Source organism: Aquarana catesbeiana, linkage group LG01, assembly GCF_042186555.1.
Source record: "Aquarana catesbeiana isolate 2022-GZ linkage group LG01, ASM4218655v1, whole genome shotgun sequence".
Lineage (NCBI taxonomy): Eukaryota > Metazoa > Chordata > Amphibia > Anura > Ranidae > Aquarana > Aquarana catesbeiana.
The window spans coordinates 792,668,254-792,692,766 of NC_133324.1; the positions used below are offsets into that span (position 1 = coordinate 792,668,254).

Below are 24,513 nucleotides of genomic sequence, written 5' to 3' on the forward strand. Positions count from 1 at the left end.
GTGTGGGATGGATACTGCTTTTCTTCCAGTTTATTAACCACCCTAGGCACTGTAAGGTAGAGACCAGGATCTCCCGATGTTGGATGAGAGACTCCTTGTTGTCCGAAAGAAGCAGGATGTCATCCAGGTAATGGTGGACTCTCAATCCTCTCTCTCTCTCAAGTGGGCTATAACAGGCAGTAGGACCTTCGTGAATGTCCTGGGTGCGGTGGAGATCCCGAACGGGAGACTTTTAAATTGGAAGTGCCAACTGCTTATAGTGAAACGGAGGAATCTCTGGAACTCTGCGTGGATAGGGATATGTAAGTATGTGTCCTGAAGGTCGATCGAAAGCATCCAATCTCCCCGATTTATCGCTTGGAGGATTGATTGTAGGCTTTCCATCCTGAACGTTTCTACCCGGATTGACCGGTTGAGGTTTTTTAGGTCCAGGACAGGACGAAAGTCCCCTGATTTCTTTCTTACTAGGAAGAGTGGGGAATAGAAAGTCTGCCCTCTTTGGGATGGTAAGACTTCCACTATTGCTTGCTTCTGTAGCAGATCTTGGATATACTGAACCAAGGACAGCCTTTTCTCTCTGGAAGGAGGGAGCTTGGTTGCGCAGAAGTGACCCCTTGGGGGGCGTTTTTTGAATGACCACCTGTGACCGACCTGGATGGTGGATACTGTCCATGGATCTTTTATCATTTCCGCCCAAACCAGCTTGAATCTTGTGAGCCTGGCACCCACTACTGCTGGTTGGGCGGGCGTACCTTCAAAAAGGTTTCTGTTCATTGGAGGCAGGAGTTTTGGGTTTTTGGAATTTGAGGAAGGACGTCTGAGGGTTCTTCCAAGTTTCCCCTGTGTTCCTTCCCAGGCCTATAGGACTTTGCATCCCTGTATCTTTCCGGGAGATTGCGCTTAAAGGGAGGCGCCCTCTGTTGTTTTGATCTTCTATCTGAAGGGATAAGACCTGACTTCCCACCTGTCACTTTAGAAATTGCTGTATCCAGCTTTGCGCCAAAGAGGTTTACCCCGTAATATGGAATCCGGCACCAATTAGATTTTGAGGCAGGGTCGGCCGACCAGGGCTTAAGCCATAACGCCCTCCTGGCCATTACAGTGGCTAACATGGATCTCGATGCAGACCTAATAGTGTCTACGGAAGCTTCCGCCACAAAGTCCCTTGCTAGGCTGAGTTCTTGTAAGGCCTTGATGATCTGGTCTTGATCAGCGCCCTCGGTGACGAGTTTTGCAGTATTCGATGACCAACCGGAAATAGTCTTCCCAACGGCGGCCAGTGCCACTGCTGGTCTGCAGGCGCCCCCTGCAAAAAGGTAAGCCCTCTTGAGGTCCGTATCCACCTTTCTGTCCAGCACATCCCTGAACGTCACTGCATCCTCAATGGGGAGCGTCACGTGCCTGGCTAGGAGCCTCAAAGAGGCATCTACCACTGGAGGGGAAACCAAGGGAGATACCTTGGGCTTTTTCAGAGGGTACAATTTAGAAAGTCTTTTGGAAAGACTAATTTTCTTCTCCGGATTCTGCCATTCTTCCTTAATAAGCTCATCCAGCTCCTCTATGAATGGAAAGGCTTCCGGAACTCTTTTGAGATTCAGGAAATACTTCCTCTGCTTTTGTTGTACCTCCTCAGGCTCCTCCCAGTTTATCGCTTCTTTGACCGACTTCGCAAAGGGTCCTATGAGCGAGAAATCAAACCCGGCTGATGCCTCCAGCTCTTCATCGTCTGACGGGAATTCTTGTTCCCTTGACGTGCTGGGATGGGATGGTGAGGCGCTCTCAGCTGTAACCTCCACATCTGGAGTTGAGACATGCAGAGCAGGGACTCCAGTAGGTTCTATAGTAACCAGCTCTTTCTCCCTGGTGGCTTAATCCATACATCTGCGGCAGGCCAGTCTGTCCGGTAAGGCTGTGGCCCCGCATACCCAGCAAGCATTCCCTGCTGGCCGGGAGGGATGTGCAGGTGACTGACGTCTACGTGCAGGGGATCTCCTGTGATAGGAACGACTCTATGCCTAGAGTAGGAACACCCTCCTACGGCTTCCTCTGTGGGCTGAGCGACTTCGCCTATGGCTGGAGCGGCTTCTCCTGCGTGAGGTCTCTCTTCGTCTTGATTTTGACGACCTTGATGACCTGGTAGGGCTGACTAATTAAAATTTAAAAGAAGCGCCATGGCCGCCGAGGTCACGACCCGCCCGCACATGCGCTCGGCGACATCTTGGAACCTGGCAACTCCAGGCCGCCCTGAGAGCGCACACCGCGCATGCGCGGAAGTGCCGAGACGCTCGCCGAGCCAGGGGGAGGCACAGAGGGACTACAACACCCAGGAAAACACACCGAAGAATGAAAAGAGTAATGGAGACCGCTGCACACAACTAAGCCTATTTAAGGCTTATACTGGAGCCGCAACATACCCCTGAGATCACCAGAGTGGGGTTCCTTCCATCTAGCTCATTTAGAGGCTGTACAGGTAAGGACTTCCATCCAGGAGAGGCTAGAACCTGGCTGGGGCGAATTCGGTAAGAGGGTGCTTCTGACATCGTCTGGTCCTTGCAGGTGAGGAAAAAAAAGAGAATACTGGGGCGGGGGCCATCTTTACAACTTATAGCTATGTGGTCCTATCAGGTTGTGAGGGGCAGAGTCACAACCCAAAGTGTATGCTGCCATGATGCGACAGGAAATAAATTTTCACAGTGTATGGTCTGCCTTAAACCTGGTATTCACTACAGTTTTCTTTCGCTGGGTTGCTGAGGAATGCTTGCAGTCAGCCATAACACCTTCTCCTAAGAAACATCTAAACATAAGAAATCAGGTTTTTTTAAGGTATGCTGTGTGAATGTGAACAAATAAACATATATCAAGATTTTCTCAAATTTGACTGCAAAAGTGGAAATACACTTTTGAATCTAGACGTACACAGTGAACAAAAGCCTGTTTGAGGCTATGTTCACATTTTTTAAGCATTCCCTGCGTTCTGCGTTTGGGTGGGCAAAGAAGCCCATTCATTGGGAAAATGTTCCAGCACCTTTTTCAAAACCGCATGGAAACCGCATGGTGCTTTAATACCACAGTTTCATGCCCCCAAAAACGCCTGGGTTGTCATTAAGAATTAATGGCACCCCTGCACTACTGATGAAAAGAAATGTGTTTTGCCTGTGGGTGCGGGAATGTGTGCAATTTATATGCATTCCTGTACCTGCATAAGTGTAAACTTAACCTTACAATGCCCACTCTAGCCTAAATATGATACAATTTGCTTTGTAATGCTTATCTTACCCTCAGCATACATATCTCATTCCCCTTAAGCAGGCCATACACTGATCAAAACTTAGCAGGTCCAGCAGCATTTGATGTGCACACTCCCACCCTACAAAAGGCAAACGGACATATCAGAATCATTTCCAACAATCAGCAGCTGCAACCAATTATCAGTGCCAGCCACTAATCAGTGTATTCTAACAGCAGCAGGTGCTGCTGTTGGACTACAATGTCCCAGTTAAGGGATTTTTCCTTCCATATCATTTATGCGGGTGGAGAAATGTGTTTTTTTTTTTTGTTTGTTTTTTTTTGTTCAGCCAGCGGGTTCATTGAAAATAAAAGGTAACTCCTGATACTTGGTAATTGGAGACATGCCATATTTGAGAAAAGCTTATCATTATAGTGAGGATTTTCTCATAATTAGATTAAATGGATGATGTACAACATGTTCACTTTTTGTTGTGCTGGAAATTTTGTTTTGCTAAAAGAATATTTAATACCTCATTTTTGTATCGCTGACCTAGAGCAATGGACTGCCCTCCAAAAGATCTTTTTGAAAGAATAATTAGTCATTGTTGGGAAATTCATATTGAATGGTATTGCCAAATTTATGTTCAATAGTATTTGGATTTCACTTTAACGCTGTTCTTTTATGCCATTTGTGCAATGTATAAAAGCAGAATATACAGAATATGACCCCATACATTTTTACCTATGGGGAACATGGTGAAATTTATCGTTAGATTTTATAACAGTCTTGCTTAGTGAGTCAAGAGTCTTTTGCAAATATAGCAAAGTACATAGAAAAGAAAAATTATGTTAATTTTCATTATTTCTTTTAATGGTGCATTGTATGCCTATTATTAGCCCGTATGTCCAACAATGACACGAAGAGCAATGCATGAATGTCGCGAAAGGACCTCTCTAGACTTGGAGCTGGATCTGCAAGCATCGAGGACTAGACAGAGCCGACTTAATGATGAGCTGCAGTCCCTAAGAGACTTAAAGCAAAGATTAGAGGAGATGAAAGCCAATGGGGAGACTGAACTACCACCATATGTCCTGGAGGACGAACGCTTCCAGAAGTTGCTGAAACAAGCAGAAAAAAAGGTAATAATACCTTGCTATGAACCGTATTATAGGAATTATCATTTAGAAAACGTCCTTTTGTTTCAGGCAGGATCTGTTGCTGTAAAGCAACCAATCACATTCTTGTTTTTTTTCCCCCCATATTGGGAATGGTAAATCTTGCTGTGTGATAAAGACTGACACAGTGCCAAGTACTTTAATACGTGAGGCCTAGTGTGTTGGCTTCTGGTTCTCCTAATGTACACTGACTAGACACAAAGTGCAGTTTGCACTGAAAACTATGTAGGTGGGACATTCACTGTGCAATGAATGTATCAGTCTCAGCTTTGGAGCTATACAATGACTGTATTCGTTTGATCAGATACAAGATTGCAGTCAGTATATTGGAGCATATACATGTAAATGAGGTGATGTCTGTGCGGAATGTCCTCACTCACAATAGCTGTGTAACTTGATAAACTGTGCATGTCAGCACAAAGTGGTTTAGGCTGATACAGATTTGGAACTATAAGGCTACTTTCACAATGAGGCGCTTTACAAGAGCTAAAAATAGCACCTGTAAAGCGCCTCTCCAGTGTCAAAGCCTGAGGGCTTTGACACTGGAGCGGTGCGCTTGCAGGACGGTCAAAAAAGTCCTGCAAGCCGCATCCTTGCAGTGCTATAGGAGCAGTGTATTCACCGCTCCTAAAGCACCCCTTACCATTGAAAACAATGGGGCAGCGCCGCAAACCCGCCGGCAAAACGCCGCTGCAGTGGCGCTTTTCGGGTGGTTTTAAACCTTTTTCGGCCGCTAGTGGGCGTTAAAACTGCCCTGCTAGCGGCCGAATAGCGCTGCTAAAACTACAGTAAATCGGCACACCGGCGCCCCGCCCCAGTGTGAAAGTAGCCTAACATGAATGTCAGTTTGATCACATGCAAGATAGCAGTCAGTATATTGGAGCATTAACATGTGAATGAGGAGCTTTCTGCTATGTGTGCATAGGCTCATCTCCCTCATAACACCTGTGTTACAAAATGATACTGTGCATGTGAGCATGTACTGCAGCTTATATGGATCGATGCCCAAACCTATTGCTCAAAGATGAGACGAATTACGATGCACTGTACTGACATTATCTGTCTTATCTATCACACATGGATATGTTATAGTATATTGTTTAATATCTGCTGATTATCAGTGCAAGTATAAAGACCTTTCTGTAGTGTAGGGGATTTTACTGTGATTTGCAAAAAATTACATTCATATTTCTATTGCCAGTCCATCTACAACTAGAATACGTATTGCATTATGACTATACATTGCTATAATGGTATTTTGTGCATCAGAAAGGCGATTAATCAAATTACGAATTGAGGATATATCATTCATTGAGACCCACCCTTGGATCATTTTTTATAAGATGATTATGATTATACTAATGGAGATGCATGCTGTTTTAGCTATATTTTTTAGATGCATTTATTACACTTTTGATTTCATGTATAGCTTGCTCTCCCTTAAAGCACTACTAATCCAAGTGATTATTACTCGAGGGATAAAGCTAAATTGCGGGCACAAAAACTTTAAATATGGTATATTCCTCAATATCTGCTAAGGGTATAAATCCATGTTGTGAGCATCAAATGCCTTTGCAAGCCCAAATATCCGTTTGTAAAGGTAGCGGTGACATCATTACTGTACTGCACATAGTCTGTGCATAGAACAGGTGTGAGATGGACCCAGGAGGTTCACCCGCTGCAGGCTGCCTGGCGAAAACTACAGTAGGGGGTGGATACAAGACAAGTTAGCCCTCAACAAAGAAACAGAGGAGCAGTGATTGGTCTTTATTAGAGGAGTTTCACACTGGATTACTGCACTGATTTGGAACAAAAGCACACCAAGATTCAAGTAAGAATTCTCATGGCTTGTTTAGACAATATTTGTTTTTTCCGGAGTTTAGCTGTCTGATAAAAGGGGGTGGAGAGCTAAAGTTACACTCTGCAGAGCTCAGTGAAGAGAGCTCCGAGAGCTGATAGGAGGGAAGGGGACATACCACCTTCATACAGGAACAGAGTTGAGGCTGTAAATCATCTGAACATTCCTCCCATGTCACCTTTTTTTCTCTTGGTGTCATAAAAATGTGTTAGAAGTGATTCATGCTGATAGCAGAGGAAGGAAGCAGCAGACAGCAATGACACTTAGTGCTCTGCATTAAGGCCAGTAAACACCAGAGGGATACTGTATGCTTTGTTCATATTTCATGTCTGAGGTTTATAACCACGTGATAGAATTTACAAATTCCCACTGAGTTCCACTCAGCTCAGGCAGAAAGCAGTTGGCAAGTGTAATAGTCTTAAAAGGTGTTTTCTGTGGGGTGGGTGGGGGTATGTTTAGCCAGTGTGTTTAGTCAGTGGGGGTATGTTTAGCTCAAAGTCAGTGATAAAAGTAAACCCTTGTCAGCATTAGAAGCATTAGTGTGTCAGTAATCCTGTATCTAGCCAGTTGAACTACAACATATATGGAAAGGAATCTGAGAATAGAAGATGCCGTATTGAGTATTATAAGCAGTCAGCACTCGATAAAGTGGATGCATAGAAAAATATATTTGTGTGGTTAAAAAGATAGTTCAAACCATATGGAAAGCAAATGTGTGTGCCTTATTACACAATGTTATGTTTCTTGCTCTTTAGCGCAATGTGACCTGCCTATAAAATAGTTACTTTCCAATACAATACCCCCCCTAATTGAAGTTATGTAATGCATCCTAGCAAATGGTTCCTCAGAAGTAAATGACAGATTGTGGTTTTATTTGTCTGAAGGCTGAACAATCAAAGGAGGAACAAAAGCAAGGACTTAGCGCTGAAAAATTAATGAGAAAAGCCTCCAAGGATGTGTGCAGACTGCGGGAGCAGAGTCAGAAAGTGCCTCTACAAGTACAATCTTTCAGGTGAGAGTTAGAAACTTCACACTGCATTGCAGCACTTCCATATGAAAGTGAGACACGCTTCTTCCCTCGTATGTCTAGAGGATCATACACTTTACCAGTCAATTAGGCCATTCAGATGTCCCAACAGAAAAGGAAGTGGTAAGATATTTGTCCATCTACAGATTCCTGTGCTACCAGGACCTGTCTGACTTTCTCTCAAAGCTTGGTGGGGGAAAGCAGCACACTTGGATACTCATTCTCTTTTCTCTACAAAAAAGGGACAAATCCTAGCCAGTTTTCCCTGAGATTTCCCAGGTGCAACAACAAGATCTTTGAACTGTTGGAAGCCCCCTTCACACGGGCGGATAGAATTCAGCTTTTAGCTGTGGATAGATGAAGTTATCTATCGCACCTAATCTCTGACAATGCTTTCCTACGGCCCCATTCACACACTGCGTTTAGCGACGGTTTCGTTACATGGGGTTTTGCGTGGTTAGAAAAAAAAATTTGACTGCGTCCAGGACCGATTTATTGCAGCTATCTGTACATAACCGCAGGTAATTGCAGTGTACTATTTCACCTGTGGATAGCAGTGGCAACAAGGAAAGAAAAACAGGAAGCTCATCAGAAATGGCAAGAATGTTCCACCGCAGCTAAACGCAGCTTCATGTAAACGCACGTAATTGCTGCTAATCTACAACTGCAAGTGCTGGCTGTGCCTGAGGTCTTGGAATTTCAAAATAGCAAAACTTGCTTTTAACAGCGGCAGGACAGCCGCCCATGTAAAAGAGGCCTTACTGTCCCACTGGGAATCATGTAAAGCCTTTAGTATTAGCAGAGCTAATATTATGCTTGTTGAGTTCTTCACACACGATTGCAATTCTACTTTCTTTTGTGTATAATATAAAACAAGCACCCTATAGATCAGTGTTTCTTAATCTTTTTTCCAGTAAAGACACCCTCTAAAATTCTGGTCTCGAGGCACCCCATTCAGCGCTATAAAAAAAACTGAACTAATATTTTTACATAATGCAGCAACATCCACACACATACGACACCCAACGTTAGAGGTGATTTATTCTTCCAAAAGCAAACACACCTTTGCACACTGATTCTGAATAGTATTCTAATGTTTCGCTTCTCCTTCAGTTTCTCTCTTTCATTCAGCTATGTGACCCTAGTGATGATGGAGAGGAGCAGGGGAGGGGCGAACAAGGATGCTGTGCAGGTGCCTGACATCATTGGTTGTTACGACACCAGCGGCTAGAATATTGTAATAGTGCACAATAAAAGCCTGTGGCTTTGTGTAACTAAAAGGCAGGTTTGATCTACCTGCTGGCTTGTATAAAATTTTTGGCATCCCTGAAAAAACCTAAAGGTAACCCTGGGTGCCTCAGCAGAATCATCGATGGCTAAAGGTATGCCATACTAACTAGAGGTGCACAGAATGGATATTTTGGTGCCGAAACTGAAAATGCAGAATGCACTTAACCGAAAGCCAAAAATTACAGTTTTTTTTTTAAAAATATATATTTTTATATATAGTTGTATTGTATTCAACTTTTTAATTAATATCATGAATTTAAATGAATATGAATTTATTGTCAGCCATTATTTGCACCTTTTTAGAGCAAGAAAAGCTCAGGAAAAATGTATCCCTTTAAATTATATGTATGTAATTATATGTATGTCTTTACAGTGGTCCATTGCGCTTCCGTTGTGGTGTTTAAAATCTTGCTTGCTGAATTTTGGTCAGTTAAAAAACTCGCACCAAAAACACACCTCCCCGTTGAAATGCATTGAACATGTGGCAAAAACGCATCAATAACGCACCCGTGTTAAGTTTTTGATGCGGTTTTTGAGTCACATGACCTATGAAAAACAGACGTAAGAACACTGAAATGGGGGTAAAATTGCAGCTAAATTTTCGCATTTCCGGTGCCATTATCGGCACCTTTTTCTCTTATCGTCAAAATGCAGATCACACCATTTTCATAGTTGCATAGTTAGATTAAAAAAAGACACAAGTCCATCTAGTTCAACCAAAAAAAAAACCATACAATCCCATATACACAATCCTTCACCCACAGTTGATCCAGAGGAAGTTGAAAAAACCCCAGCAAAGCATGCTCCAATTTGCTACAGCAGGGGAAAAAATCCCTTCCTGATCCCTCGAGAGGCAATCGGATATTTCCTGGATCAACTTTACCTATAAAATGTTAGTACCCAGTTATATTCTGTACACCTAGGAAAGAATGCAGGCCTTTTTTTAAAGCAATCTACTGAGCTGGCCAGAACCACCTCTGGAGGGAGTCTATTCCACGGCAGCCGATGCATCTCCATTCAGAACATTTAGTACTAAATTGATATAATTCTGCAGGCTTACGCATGTGTGCGTGAGTGTGTGCTTATGAGGTCAGGTATTTAGGAAAGAAGCAGCTGTCAATTTTAACCCCCAGGAGGTCATGCCCAGACTGAGTAAGCTAAATAAAAGGCCATATAATAACAGGAGAATATAAATATGTCATGTGTAATCCTGCACTTTTTAGCTTGGTTAACCAGTTATGACTGGTTTTCTTTAGTGTCCTGAGAACTCTGAAACCATGTATGCAAACAACACCAGCAATCGACTGCCATGTGTCCTCCTTCACCTTATTACTGGTCATTTAGGCAACCCAGAATGTCAAAAGACCCATAGTTGGGTGCCCGGGTTAGGCGGATAGGCCATGGCTTCAGCATATTAGGGTGCCCCAGTTTCTGGACTTCCAGAGGCTCAAGGCGACACTGAAAGGTATATACATGGAATACTTCATTTTAATATGCTGTCCCTGCTACCTCACATAGCTAGTGTAAGAGGACAAAGTCTGTTATTTATATGTACATATATTTGCATCATACCTTCAAATACAAAAAAAAAAAAATCAGTGCCCTAAACTTGGCATACCTGATCTTCGTGTATTCAAGCTTTTCTTGTGATATAAACAGTAGCTGGTGTTACAATCCAGTAAAACTTTCCCAGAGCTCAAATAGCAGTTTTGGGCGGACTATCCTTGAAGTGGTATTAAACCCAAAACCAAAAATGTAATATATTGCAGCTTAGCACTCATTAGAGGGGGTGCCTGCATTTGTTTTGTTTTTTTTTTAGGCTTTTTTCCCCTCTGTTTTGAACTCATGATCTGGCCAATAACGCACCTCCTGTATTGGAGTACTCCCACTCTGGATGACTGAGCACAGGGCGCACAGCAGACAAAATCATTGTCAGTTGGGGGGGGGGGGGGGGTAGTAGTGGATTTGCTAGCAGGTTTAGATACACTAAGGCAGGTCATATATTATACATTTTTTGTCATTCAACCGCCATTCTAAGCCTATTCTATCTAACCCTGTAAAGAAAAGATCTGTCTACTTACCTATTCTGAAGCCACTTTGGTCTGGTCCCATGATAAGCTGTTAGCGGTAGCTTCAAAGTATAGGAGGGCAGCCAACAACGGATGCCCCATAGTAAGCCTATGGGTGACGTCATCTCCCAGGCATTTGCAGTCGTAGGCGGCGATCTCTCCTCCACACAGAAGCTGCCGCTGGAGAGTTCATGTGACCGGACCGCGGCTTCAGAATAGGTAGGAATACAGATCTTTTCTTATAGGGTTAGATAGAATAGGCTTAGAATGGGGGTGGAAGTATGTTTAGCCTTAGCTAGCGTTTGACTGAACTTCCACTTTAACTGAAAAAAAAAAACAAAATGTAAAAAATAAATAAATAAAATAAATAAAAATTAAAAGCACCCCTGTCTCCCCATGCTCACACGCAAATGCAAATGTACATATAGGTCTGGCACACACATGCAAACGAGGATTGCACCACACATACAGTATCTCACAAAAGTGATTACACCCCTCACATTTTTGTAAATATTTAATTACATTTTTTCATGTGACAACACTGAAGAAATTACACTTTGCTCTGTTGAACTCCATGCCCAAGAGGGTTAAGGCAGTGGGACAGCAAATTTACACTGTTATACAAGCTGTACACTCACTACTTTACATTGTAGCAAAGTGTCATTTCTTCAGTGTTGTCACATGAAAAGATATAATAAAATATTTACACAAATGTGAGGGGTGTACTCACTTTTGTGAGATACTGTATGTGGTATAACTGCAAACCTCTGAGTTAGAGCAATAATTTCTAGCACTGAAGCTCACATTTATCTCTAAACTGATAACCTGTAAAGGCCTTTAAAAATGTTGCTTATGAACAATTTTCGGTAACATTGTTTGTAGCCATTTCACAGGCATGAGGAATTTTAAATCTTGACATGTTGGGTATATATTAACTTGACACAACATTATATTTATATTTAAATTGGGTAGTATATTCTGTAAGTATGCACTAAAGTTTATTTTTGGGTATTTTTTCATGGAAGTTTGCTTTGAAAAATAGCTGCACAAATATCCTATGCCTTAAAAATGGCAACAGCAACCATTTTATTCTCCAGAGCCTCTGCTTGCAGAAAATATATACCCTTTTTTAGGGTTCTAGGTAATTTTCTAGCTAAAAATGCAGATTTCAACATGTACAATGGATATAAAAGTCTACACACCACTGTTAACCACTTGAGCCCCGGACCATTATGCTGCCTAAGGACCAGAGGTCTTTTTCCAATTTGGCACTGCGTCGCTTTAACTGCTAATTGCGCGGTCATGCAATGCTGTACCCAAACGAAATTTGCGTCCTTTTCTTCCCACAAATAGAGCTTTCTTTTGATGGTATTTGATCACCTCTGCGGTTTTTATTTTTTGCGCTATAAACGGAAAAAGACCGAAAATTTTGAAAAAAAATGATATTTTCTACTTTTTGTTATAAAAAAAATCCAATAAACTAAATTTTAGTCATGCATTTAGGCCAAAATGTATTCGGCCACATGTCTTTGGTAAAAAAAATGTCAATAAGCGTATATTTATTGGTTTGCGCAAAAGTTATAGCGTCTACAAACTAGGGTACATTTTCTGGAATTTACACAGCTTTTAGTTTATGACTGCCTATGTCATTTCTTGAGGTGCTAAAATGGCAGGGCAGTACAAACCCCCCCCAAATGACCCCATTTTGGAAAGTAGACACCCCAAGGAAATTGCTGAGAGGCATGTTGAACCCATTGAATATTTATTTTTTTTGTCCCAAGTGATTGAAAAATGACAAAAAAAAAAAAAAAAAAAAATATTTACAAAAAGTCGTCACTAAATGATATATTGCTCACACAGGCCATGGGCCTATGTGGAATTGCACCCCAAAATACATTTAGCTGCTTCTCCTGAGTATGGGGATACCACATGTGTGGGACTTTTTGGGAGCCTAGCCGCGTACTGGACCCCGAAAACCAATCACTGCCTTCAGGATTTCTAAGGGTGAAAATTTTTGATTTCACTCTTTACTGCCTATCACAGTTTCGGAGGCCATGGAATGCCCAGGTGGCACAAAACCCCCCCAAATGACCCCATTTTGGAAAGTAGACACCCCAAGCTATTTGCTGAAAGGCATGGTGAGTATTTTGCAGCTCTCATTTGTTTTTGAAAATGAAGAAAGACAAGAAAAAACATTTTTTTTTTTTCTTTTTTCAATTTTCAAAACTTTGTGACAAAAAGTGAGGTCTGCAAAATACTCACTATACCTCTCAGCAAATAGCTTGGGGTGTCTACTTTCCAAAATGGGGTCATTTGGGGGGGTTTTGTGCCACCTGGGCATTCCATGGCCTCCGAAACTGTGATAGGCAGTGAAGAGTGAAATCAAAAATTCACGCCCTTAGAAAGCCTGAAGGCGGTGCTTGGTTTTCGGGGTCCCGTACGCGGCTAGGCTCCCAAAAAGTCTCACACATGTGGTATCCCCGTACTCAGGAGAAGCAGCAGAATGTATTTTGGGGCGTAATTTCACATATTTCCATGGCATGTTTGAGCAATATATCATTTAGTGACAACTTTGTGCAAAAAAAAAAAAAAAAAAAAAAAATTTGTCTCTTTCCCGCAACTTGTGTCGCAATATAAAATATTCCATGGACTCGACATGCCTCTCAGCAAATAGCTTGGGGTGTCTACTTTCCAAAATGGGGTCATTTGGGGGGGTTTTGAACTGTCCTGGCATTTTATGCACAACATTTAGAAGCTTATGTCACACATCACCCACTCTTCTAACCACTTGAAGACAAAGCCCTTTCTGACACTTATTGTTTACATGAAAAAGTTTTTTTTTTTTGCAAAAAAATTACTTTGAACCCCCAAACATTATATATTTTTTTAAAGCAAATGCCCTACAGATTAAAATGGTGGGTGTTTCATTTTTTTTTTTCACACAGTAATTGCGCAGCGATTTTTCAAACGCATTTTTTGGGGAAAAAACACACTTTTTTTAATTTTAATGCACTAAAACACGCTATATTGCCCAAATGTTTGATGAAATAAAAAAGATGATCTTAGGCCGAGTACATGGATACCAAACATGACATGCTTTAAAATTGCGCACAAACGTGCAGTGGCAACAAAATAAATACATGTTTAAAAGCCTTCAAAAGCCTTTACAGGTTACCACTTTAGATTTACAGAGGAGGTCTACTGGAAAAATTACTGCACTCGATCTGGCCTTCGCGGTGATACCTCACATGCATGGTGCAATTGCTGTTTATGTTTGACGACAGACCGCCGCTTGCGTTCGCCTTAGCGCGAGAGCAGGGGGCGACAGGGGTGTTTTTTTTTTTTTTTTTTTTTTTCTTTATTATTTTTTTGCTTTTTTAATCTTACTTTTAAACTGTTCCTTTCATATTTTTTTTTTTAATCATTTTTATTGTTATCTCGGGGAATGTAAATATCCCCTATGATAGCAATAGGTAGTGACAGGTACTCTTTTTTGAAAAAATTGTGGTCTATTAGACCCTAGATCTCTCCTCTGCCCTCAAAGCATCTGACCACACCAAGATCGGTGTGATAAAATGCTTCCCCAATTTCCCAATGGCGCTATTTACATCCGGCGAAATCTAAGTCATGAAATACTCGTAGCTTCCGGTTTCTTAGGCCATAGAGATGTTTGGAGCCACTCTGGTCTCTGATCAGCTCTATGGTCAGCTGGCTGAATCACCGGCTGCATTCTCAGGTTCCCTGTTGAGACAGGAGAGCCAGAGAAAAACACGGAAGACGGTGGGGGGGGGGGCATTCCCTCCCACGGCTTGTAAAAGCAGTCTAGAGGCTAATTAGCCGCTAGGATTGCTTTTACATGAAAGCCGACCGCTGGCTGAAAAGAATGATACCAAGATGATACCTAAACCTGCAGGCATCATTCTGGTATAACCACTCAAAGTCGTGAATGGCGTACCTGAAGACAAAAAAATGGTTAACAATGGTTAACAATAAAGCACAGTAAAGTGTAAATAATTACACACCTGAAAAACAAACATGATAAAACATAATAACAATAACAATAACAATAAAACATTGCAGAATAGAATACAGTAAAAAAGAGCAGAACAATAGAGAGAGAGAATAGAGAGAGAGAGAACAATAAAACAACAACTATTTTTTTTTATTTCATATTTTTTTTTTTTTTTACACTTTTTTTGTAACTAACTTTTATAACGGTAACCGGTTCCAGGTTCGGGTCTCTCAAAATGCGATGGCATCTTGGGAGACCCTGTGAAAGTGTGCCTAGTCTGTGCAATGCTGTACCCTACGCTAATACTCAACTAGTGAATGGTAGCGTTCAAAACATTCACCAATGCAAAGACCAGGATTGTCAGGACAGGAGGGACAATAATAGCGGGTGTCACGCCTATATCAGCGCTTGCTGCAGACACGACATCTTTTTTGGGGGGTTCGTTGGGTAGGGGTACTCGGGAGGACATAAAGAAAATGCCTCTCATGCAGCCGACTGCATTTGGTTGAGGATGTGAATGGGGGAAGTACGGGCGCTGCAGAAGCGGTGGGTTCCCAATTAGGATTGGCGAATGCAGCAGGAAGGGCATTATGGGCACGACGGGCCTGTGTTTGTCTTCTTGGTGGCAGCGGGACACTACTTGTGCTTGCCACCTCACCAGCTTGAACTGCACTTATGGGACTCGCCACGTCACCAAGTGTTACTGCAGTGCTGGTTTGACTACGACCGGGGTGTACTAGGCCGCTGGCGCTTGCCAGTTCACCAAAACGCTACCAAAAAACGTTAGCGATCGCAGGGATCAGGCCTGACTCTGCGAACGCTGCAGTTATGCGTTTAGTGTTTTGTAAGTGTCAGTGATCGATCGATACTGCACTTGGGTGGGCTGGGCCGGGCCGGGCGGAGGGGCAAAACGCAGGTGCTAGCAGGTATCTGGGCTGATCCCGCTAACACTGCGTTTTTGGGAACCCTAAACTGCTGGTGACGCTAGTATAGATCTGATCGGATCAGATATTGATGCGATCAGATACTATACCACTAAGGGAGGTGTACGGTGCGTGCGTGGGTGTTAGCGGTACTGGCGCTAATCTGACGCTGCCTGGGGCTGGTGCTTGCCAGTTCACCAAAACGCTACAAAAAAAACTGTTAGCGATCGCAGGGATCAGGCCTGACTCTGCGAACGCTGCAGTTATGCGTTTAGTGTTTTGTAAGTGTCAGTGATCGATCGATACTGCACTTGGGTGGGCTGGGCCGGGCGGAGGGGCAAAACGCAGGTGCTAGCAGGTATCTGGGCTGATCCCGCTAACACTGCGTTTTTGGGAACCCTAAACTGCTGGGGACGCTAGTATAGATCTGATCGGATCAGATATTGATCCGTTCAGATACTATACCACTAAGGGAGGCGTATGCTGCGTGCGTGGGTGTTAGCGGTACTGGCGCTAACCTGACGCCTGGGGCTGGTGCTTGCCAGTTCACCAAAATGCTACCAAAAAAACTGTTAGCGATCGCAGGGATCAGGCCTGACTCTGCGAACGCTGCAGTTATGCGTTTAGTGTTTTGTAAGTGACAGTGATCGATCGATACTGCACTTGGGTGGGCTGGGCGGAGGCACAAAACGCAGGTGCTAGCAGGTATCTGGGCTGATCCCGCTAACACTGCGTTTTTGGGAACCCTAAACTGCTGGGGACGCTAGTATAGATCTGATCGGATCAGATATTGATCCGTTCAGATACTATACCACTAAGGGAGGCGTATGCTGCATGCGTGGGTGTTAGCGGTACTGGCGCTAATCTGACGCTGCCTGGGGCGACGCATATCACCGCCGGGCGATCAGGGGGCTAAACCTTTATTTGGTAATAAACGGCGGGTGCCCTGACACTATAAAAAATAAACGAACTAACCAGCGTCATCCGTAACGGTTATACGGTGATCAGTGGTGAAAGGGTTAACTAGGGGGCAATCAAGGGGTTAAAACATTTATTAGGTAGTATATGGGGGTCCCTGACGCTATAAAACGCTGACGGCGAACCTAAATATTTACCTCACTAACTAGCGTCACCAGCGACACTAATACAGCGATCAGAAAAATGATCGCTTAGTGACACTGGTGACAGGGGGTGATCAAGGGGTTAAAACTTTATTAGGGGGGGTTAGGGGGGTACCCTAGACCTAAAGGGGGGTAATACTCACTGTCCCAACACTGTAACTGTCACAAACTGACACTATGCAGTAATCAGAAAAAAAAAAAAAAAAAAACAAAAAAAAACTGCTGGTGTCAGTTTGTGACAGGGGGGGGGGGGGTGATTGGGGGGGGATCGGGGGGCGATCGGGGGGGGGATCGGGGTGTTTTGTATGCCTGGCATGTTCTACTGTGTGTGTGTGTGTTGGTGCACTCACATAGATGTCTTCTCTCCTCGGGCCGGAACGGAAAATACCGACCCGAGGGGAGATGACATCACTTCCTTTGCTGCTGTTTAGCATACAGCAGCAAAGGAGTGTTTTCATTGGCCGGCGGCGATCGCGAGGGGGGGGCCACGAACGGATGGTCTCCCCCTCATCACCGATCGCCGCTGGACAAAAGACGACCGCCTCGGGCACCGGGGGGGGGTCCGATCGGACCCCCCACCCGCGGAAGGCAAATCACGTACCCTGTACGTGATTTTGCCTGTCCGTGCCACTTTGCCGACGTACATCGGCGTGAGGCGGTCGTCAAGTGGTTAAAATGTAAGGTTTCTGTGATGTAAAAAATGAGACAAAGATTAATCATTTCAGAACTTTTTCCTATTTTAATGTGACCTATAAACTCTACAACTCAATTGAAAAACAAACTGAAATCTTTTAGGGGGGAGGGGGGAGTAAAAAAATAAAAAACTAAAATAATGTGGTTGCATTATTATACATTACATACATTATATTACATTGCATTATTATACATTATAATAATGTGGTGCACACCTTCTTATAACTGGGGCTGTAGCTGTGTTCAGAATTAAGCAATCACATTCAAACTCATGTTAAATAGGAGTCAGTACACACCTGCCATCATTTAAAGTGCCTCTGATTAACCCCAGCTGTTCTAGTAGGTCTTTCCTAACATTTTCTTAGTCGCATCTTTCAGCAAAAGCCATGGTCCGCAGAGAGCTTCCAAAGCATCAGAGGGATCTCATTGTTAAAAGATATCAGTTAGGAGAAGGGTACAAAGCATTTTCCAAGGCATTAGATATACCATGGAACACAGTGAAGACAGTCATCATCAAGTGGAAAAAAATATGGCACCCATTACCAAGAATTTGATGTCCCTCCAAAATTAATTAACCACTTGACAACTGGGCACTTAAACCCCCTTCCTAACCAGACCAATTTTCAGCTTTTGGTGCTCTCACATTTTGAATGACAATTACTCAGTCATGCAACACTGTATCTATATGAAATTTTTGTCCTTTTTTTCACACAAATGGAGCTTTCTTTTGGTGGTATTTAATCACCGCTGGGTTCTTTATTTTTTGCGCCGTAAAAGAAAAAAGACCGAAAAATCTGTAAAAAAAATACATTTTTCTTCATTTCTGTTATAATATTTTGAAAATTAGTAATTTTTCTTCATATATTTTGGCCAAAATTTATACCGCTACATATCTTTGGTAAAATTAACCCAAATCGGTGGATATTATTTGGTCTTTGTGAAAGTTATAGAGTCCAAAAGCTATGGTGCGAATATCTGAAAATTGATCACACCTGAAGTACTGACGGCCTATCTAATTTCTTGAGACCCTAACATTCCAGAAAAGTACAAATACCCCCCAAATGACCCCTTTTTGGAAAGAAGACATTCCAAGGTATTTAGAAAGATGCATGGTGAGTTTTTTGAAGTTGTCATTTTTTCCCACAATTCTTTGCAAAATCAAGGTTTTTTTTTTTTACTTTTTTTTTTTTTCCCACAAAATTGTCATATTAGCAGGTTATTTCTCACACACAGCATATGCATACCACAAATTACACCCCAAAACACATTCTGCTATTACTCCCGAGTATGACGATACCACATGTGTGAGACTTTTACACAGTGTGGCCACATACAGAGGCCCAACATGCACGGAGCACCTTCAGGCGTTCTGGAGCACCCAGGCCAATTCTGACATTTCTCTCCTACATGTAAAAATCATCTATTAGCTAGAAAATTACATAGAACCCCAAAACATTATATATGTTTTTTTAGCAAAGACCCTAGAGAATACAATGGCAGTCGTTGCAACTTTTTATCTCGCACGGTATTTGCGCAGCAATTTTTTTAACGCGTTTTTTTTGGAAAAAAAACTGTTTTGTGCTTTACAAAAACCAAAACAGTAAAGTTAGCCTAATGTTTTTCCATAATGTGAAAGATGAAGTTACGCAGAGTAAATAGATACCCAACATGTCACCTTTTAAAATTGCACGCGCTTGTGGAATGGCGCCAAACTTTGCTACTCAAAAATCTCCATAGGCGACGCTTTAAAATTTTTTACTGGTTACATGTTTTGAGTTACAGAGGAGGTCTAGGGCCAAAATTATTGCTCTCGCTCTACCGATCGCAGCGATACCTCACATGTGTGGTTTGAACACCGTTTTCATATGTGGGCGGGATTTACGTATGCGTTCGCTTCTGCATGCGAGCACACAGGGACAGGGGCGCTTTAAAAATTTTTTTTTTTTTTTTTTTATTGTTCATTTTACTTTATTTTAGTTTGATGCTTTTTTCCCAAAAAAAAAAATTTTGACCACTTTTATTCCTATTACAAGGAATATAAACATCCTTGTAATAGGAATATGGCATGACAGGTCCTCTTTACAGTGAGATATGGGGTCAATAAGACCCCACATCTCACCTCTAGGCTGGGAAGCCTGAAATAAAAAAAAAAAAAAAAAACGATCCTGGCTTCGATCGTAGCGGTGAGTCGGTAGAAGCGCGGGAGGGGGGGACATCCCCTCTTGCCTCCCGTAAGAACGATCAAGCAGTGGAACAGCTGCTATGATCGTTCTCATGGTGTAGGGAATCGCCGGCTGAAAAAGCTGATATCTGAATGATGCCTGTAGCTGCAACCATCGTTCAAATATCCCCGCACAAAGTCAAGGACGTTGTATGACGGCCGGCGGGCGGGAAGTGGTTAAAACGCTTTTTTTTTTTTTTAACACAAAGTTGTCCATTTATACAATATTTTTACCACATAACATGTACATACCAAAAATGACACCCCAAAATAGATTCTCCTACTCCTCCTGAGTACGGCGATACCACATGTGTGAGACTTCCACAGCCTGGCCACATACAGAGGCCGAGTACAGCTGAGCATGGCTCAGCATGGCAGAGTATGGCGGGGGCATGGCAGAGTATGGCGGGGGCATGGCAGAGTATGGCGGGGGCATGGCAGAGTATGGCGGGGGCATGGCAGAGTATGGCGGGGGCATGGCAGAGTATTGCACAGCATTGTGGGGGCATTGCAGAGTATTGTGGGGGCATTGCAGAGTATTGCACAGCATTGCAGAGTATTGTGGGGGCATTGCAGAGTATTGCACAGCATTGCAGAGTATTGCACAGCATTGCAGAGTATTGTGGGGGTATTGCAGAGTATTGTGGGGGTATTGCAGAGTATTGTGGGGGTATTGCAGAGTATTGTGGGGGTATTGCAGAGTATTGTGGGGGTATTGCAGAGTATTGCACAGCATTGCAGAGTATTGCACAGCATTGCAGAGTATTGCGGGGGCATTGCAGAGTATTGCGGGGGCATTGCAGAGTATTGCACAGCATTGCAGAGTATTGTGGGGGCATTGCAGAGTATTGCACAGCATTGCAGAGTATTGTGGGGGCATTGCAGAGTATTGCACAGCATTGCAGAGTATTGTGGGGGCATTGCAGAGTATTGTGGGGGCATTGCAGAGTATTGCACAGCATTGCATAGTAGTAGGGATGGCTGAGCATGGATGGATGGCTGGCTGGATGTCTCTGTGCAGCGCTGTGGGCACTACACATACAGCCCACAGCGCTGCAGACATCCATCCATCTCCCTCCCCGCTCACTGTGTACCGATCGGTACACAGGAGGGGAGGAGAGGAACCGGCGTCATCAGATGACGCCGGTCTGTTTACATGTGATTGCGCCGTCATTTGACGGCGCGAACACATGGTAAACGGCCGCGATCAGCGGCCATGTACCGGGATCCGTGATGCGCCGGGTCCTCTGGACCCGGCGGTCACGGATGTGTTCGGGTGCGCGCCCCAGGTGCCGCGCGAGAGGGGAATTCTAGGAGGATGTCATAGTACATCCTCCCAGAGTTATCCAACCGCCCTGCAGCCGTCATTCGGCTATGGGCCGGTTGGTAAGTGGTTAAGAGACGTAAACTCGTCAGGGAGGCTGCTAAGAGGCCTACAGCAACATTAAAGGAGCTGCAGGAATATCTGATAAGTACTGGCTATGTAGTACATGTGACAACAATCTCCCGTATTCTTCATATGTTTGGGCTATGGGGTAGAGTGGCAAGACGGAAACCATTTTCTTACGAAGAAAAACATCCAAGCCCGGCTAAATTTTGCAAAAACACATCTGAAGTCTCCCAAAAGCATGTGGGAAAATGTGTTATGCTCTGATGAAACCAAGGTTGAACCTTTGGCCATAATTCCAAAAGATATGTTTTGCAAAAAAACAACAATGCACATTACCAAAAGAACACCATACTCACAGTGAAGCAGGGTGGTGGCAATTTTCAAAAATTTCGGTCTTTTTTTATTTGTAGCGCAAAAAATAACCCCAGAGGTGATCAAATACCACCAAAAGAAAGCTCTATTTGTGGGGAAAAATGTAAATAATTATGTTTGGGTACAGTGTTGCATGACCGCGCAATTGTCATTCAAAATGCAACAGCGCTGAAAGCTGAAAATTGGTCTGGGCAGGAAGGGGGGGGGGGTGCCCTGTATTGAAGTGGTAAAAGTGGTATCAAAGTTTTTTTTTTAACAAACATATTATACTTACCTGCTCTGTGCAGTGGTTTTGCACAGAGCAGTACCAATCCTCTTCTTTTCAGGTCTCCTACCGGCACTCCTGGCTCATTCGACCACGAGCAGTGTCCCCAGAGAAAGCCACTTGCCCTGGGGGCACTGCTGCATGCTCGCTCCTGAGCCCCTGCTCTATGCATTTATAAGAGTCGCCCCCCCCCCCCCTCTCCTGATTGGCTCACTAGCTGTGAATTACAGCAGTGGGAGCCGATGTGTTCCATCTCAAATATGGGAGTGGTAATGTGATGAAAGGCTGCATGGCAATCTCTCTGGTAAATATTTTGCCTGCTTGTGTTTGTATCAGATCTAATTACTAATTAGCTTTCACCTAAATAACACTAGACTGAAAGACCCAGGCATTGTGGGATATGTAGTTTCTGTCAATTCTCAGACTACAGCAGAGGTCATGCATTAACCTATACAGTGCCATGTTGCATGCCTCATGTTTTAATGCAAACAGTAGCAATTAACACTGGAATGTGAAGATTTACTCTACTACAGACTGTGCATATAGAGCAACAAATGACACCATGAAACTACATGATCAATGCATATCTTATGCAGGTGAAAAATTACTTATATTTTCGTTGTCATTTCCATTCATTTCCACAGCATAAAAATAGAACATCTGAATTGTTCAGTCATTGTGGCTTGTCTCCGTAGTCTCCTATTGTAGTTCCTGTTCTATAAATAAATAAAACTCAATAGCCTCCTATTGTAGTTACTGTTTAACAATACAAAAAAAAAACTTCTCAGGTTTCTACCAGTGTTCATATGACAGTCTGGACAGTATGTCTTTTGAACAAAATTAGAAAAAGAATTGGGGGTGGACCACTTCCACTACACTAATTTTCCATTCCTATTGTCATAAATATTGTCACAAATGGTTTCCAAGAGTCGAAAATGCCATCACATTATTCTTTGTTCCTATTCAAACCCAGATTATATTCTCCGGACTTTCACTAGTATATAATGTTAACTACCATTCTCTGTGCTGCGCTACATTTTTTGTAAACGTGGAATACATCCAGAGAATTGGACCACAGTTTATAGATGACTGGATGGTTTAATCACTGAGTGATTATAATATTTTTTTTTATTTAAATGTGTTTTAATAAGATATCAAAATCTTGTTTTTTTTAAAATCAGTAGTTAAAGCGGTAGAAACACCCCCCCCCCCAAAAAAAAAAAGAAAGTTGGGCCCCTTGCAGCATTCTGCTATAATGCACCACATACTAGCACATTATGAGAAACTTACCAGCACATGGAGCCCTCCAGTGCAGCACTGTTATGGCTCCCCAACGCTTCCATCTTCACCCGCACTTCATTAGGGGTTTGCGGGCTCCAGCTGTATGAATGGCCGGAGCCGCGATGACTTCACTCCTCAGAGCAGAGCTCTGAAGGAGCAGCATGGGTATGCTGTCCCTTCAGAGCAAATGAGCCGGTGACGTCACTGGCTGCATTCCGTGTGAATATCTACTAAACAGTCTAAGTTTAGAGGATATACACTTTACCTACAGGTAAGCCTTATTATAGACGTACCTGTAGGTATAAGTTAAAAAGTGCATTTTACTTATTAAAGCACATTTAATAGCTCACTACAAAGTATCATTAATTATCCAATCATTTAACCACCCTGGGTACTGCAGCTCTTTACCAAAAAACTATCAACGAACCGACCTGTTCTTGATGCAGTCATACAAAAATAACCCCATGGCCCTGTTCACATCTCACAATTTAGGATCATTTAGGAGATCTTGTGCTAGAATTATTGCTCTTGCTCTAACATTTGCGGCGATACCTTACATGTGTGATTTGAATGCTGTTTACATATGTGGGTGCAATGTACGTACGCATTCGCTTTTGTGTGCTGGGACGGGGGGCGCTTTCAATTTTTTTTTTTTTTTTTTTTACACTTTCCTTTAATTTTATTTAATTTATTTTTTGAATACTTTTATTCCTATTACGAGGAGTGTAAACATCCCTTGTAATAGGAATAGTGCATGACAGGTCCTCTTTATGGAGAGACATGGGGTCTATGAGACACCACATCACTCCTCTAGGCAGGAAAGACCGAGATCAAAAGAAAAAAAAAAAATGATCTCAGCCTTACCAGCGGAGTACGCGGCAATGTTTACTTCCGCTGGGCCAGACGTGATGTCATAATGTCGCGCCCGGGCCTCGGAAGGTCAAAGACTGCCAGGGACCATCTGGTCACCGGAAATCTCTATGCTCAACTTCCGGCGCTGGCGGATTCCTTCTCCCGCTCGCCAATCGCATGGGCGAGCCGGTAGAAGAACCAGAGGGCGGCAGGAGGGGGGGCGTCCCCTCCTACTGCCTGTAAAAGCTTTCAAACAGCTGAACAGCCGCTATGATTATTTTTATGGTGCAGGGAATCGCCAGCAGAAAAGAATGATATCTGGATGCATACTAGCACATTATGCCATTGCCTTGCATGGTTTTCGTTTTGCAACATTCACAGTTTACAACCGCTTTAAGAAGCAAACGATGCTATGCTAAAGAAGGGGAGGGGTGGTATGGGAGGTAAAGAAAATATAATAAATTGGTTCCGCGCTATGGACTCTAAGGGCTCTTTCACATGGGGCGGATCAGTGATGATCCGCCCCGTGAACACCCGCTTGCTCAGGAAAATGACAGGTCCGTCGCTGCACACTGTGCTGCGACGGACCTGTCAGAGCGTCGCTCTCCCCTATGGGGGATCGGGTGATGACGGACCGTAGAGTCCGTCGTCACCCGATCCGATCCGAAAACGGATGGAAAAGTAGGGTTTTCCTCCGTTACACTTTTCGGATCGGAGCGAGTTGGATGTCAGCGG

At 43.2% G+C, this 24,513-nt stretch overlaps 1 protein-coding gene across 1 annotated transcript in view; it reads left to right on the forward strand.

Moving 5' to 3' along the window:
- WWC2 (WW and C2 domain containing 2) overlaps positions 1-24,513 on the forward strand; it is a 203,050-nt gene that overhangs the window by 168,785 nt on the left and 9,752 nt on the right. The window contains exons 20-21 of the mRNA XM_073606900.1: positions 4,126-4,368; positions 7,147-7,274. Coding sequence (XP_073463001.1) covers positions 4,126-4,368; positions 7,147-7,274 — 371 coding nt within the window. The remainder of the gene's footprint in view (positions 1-4,125; positions 4,369-7,146; positions 7,275-24,513) is intronic.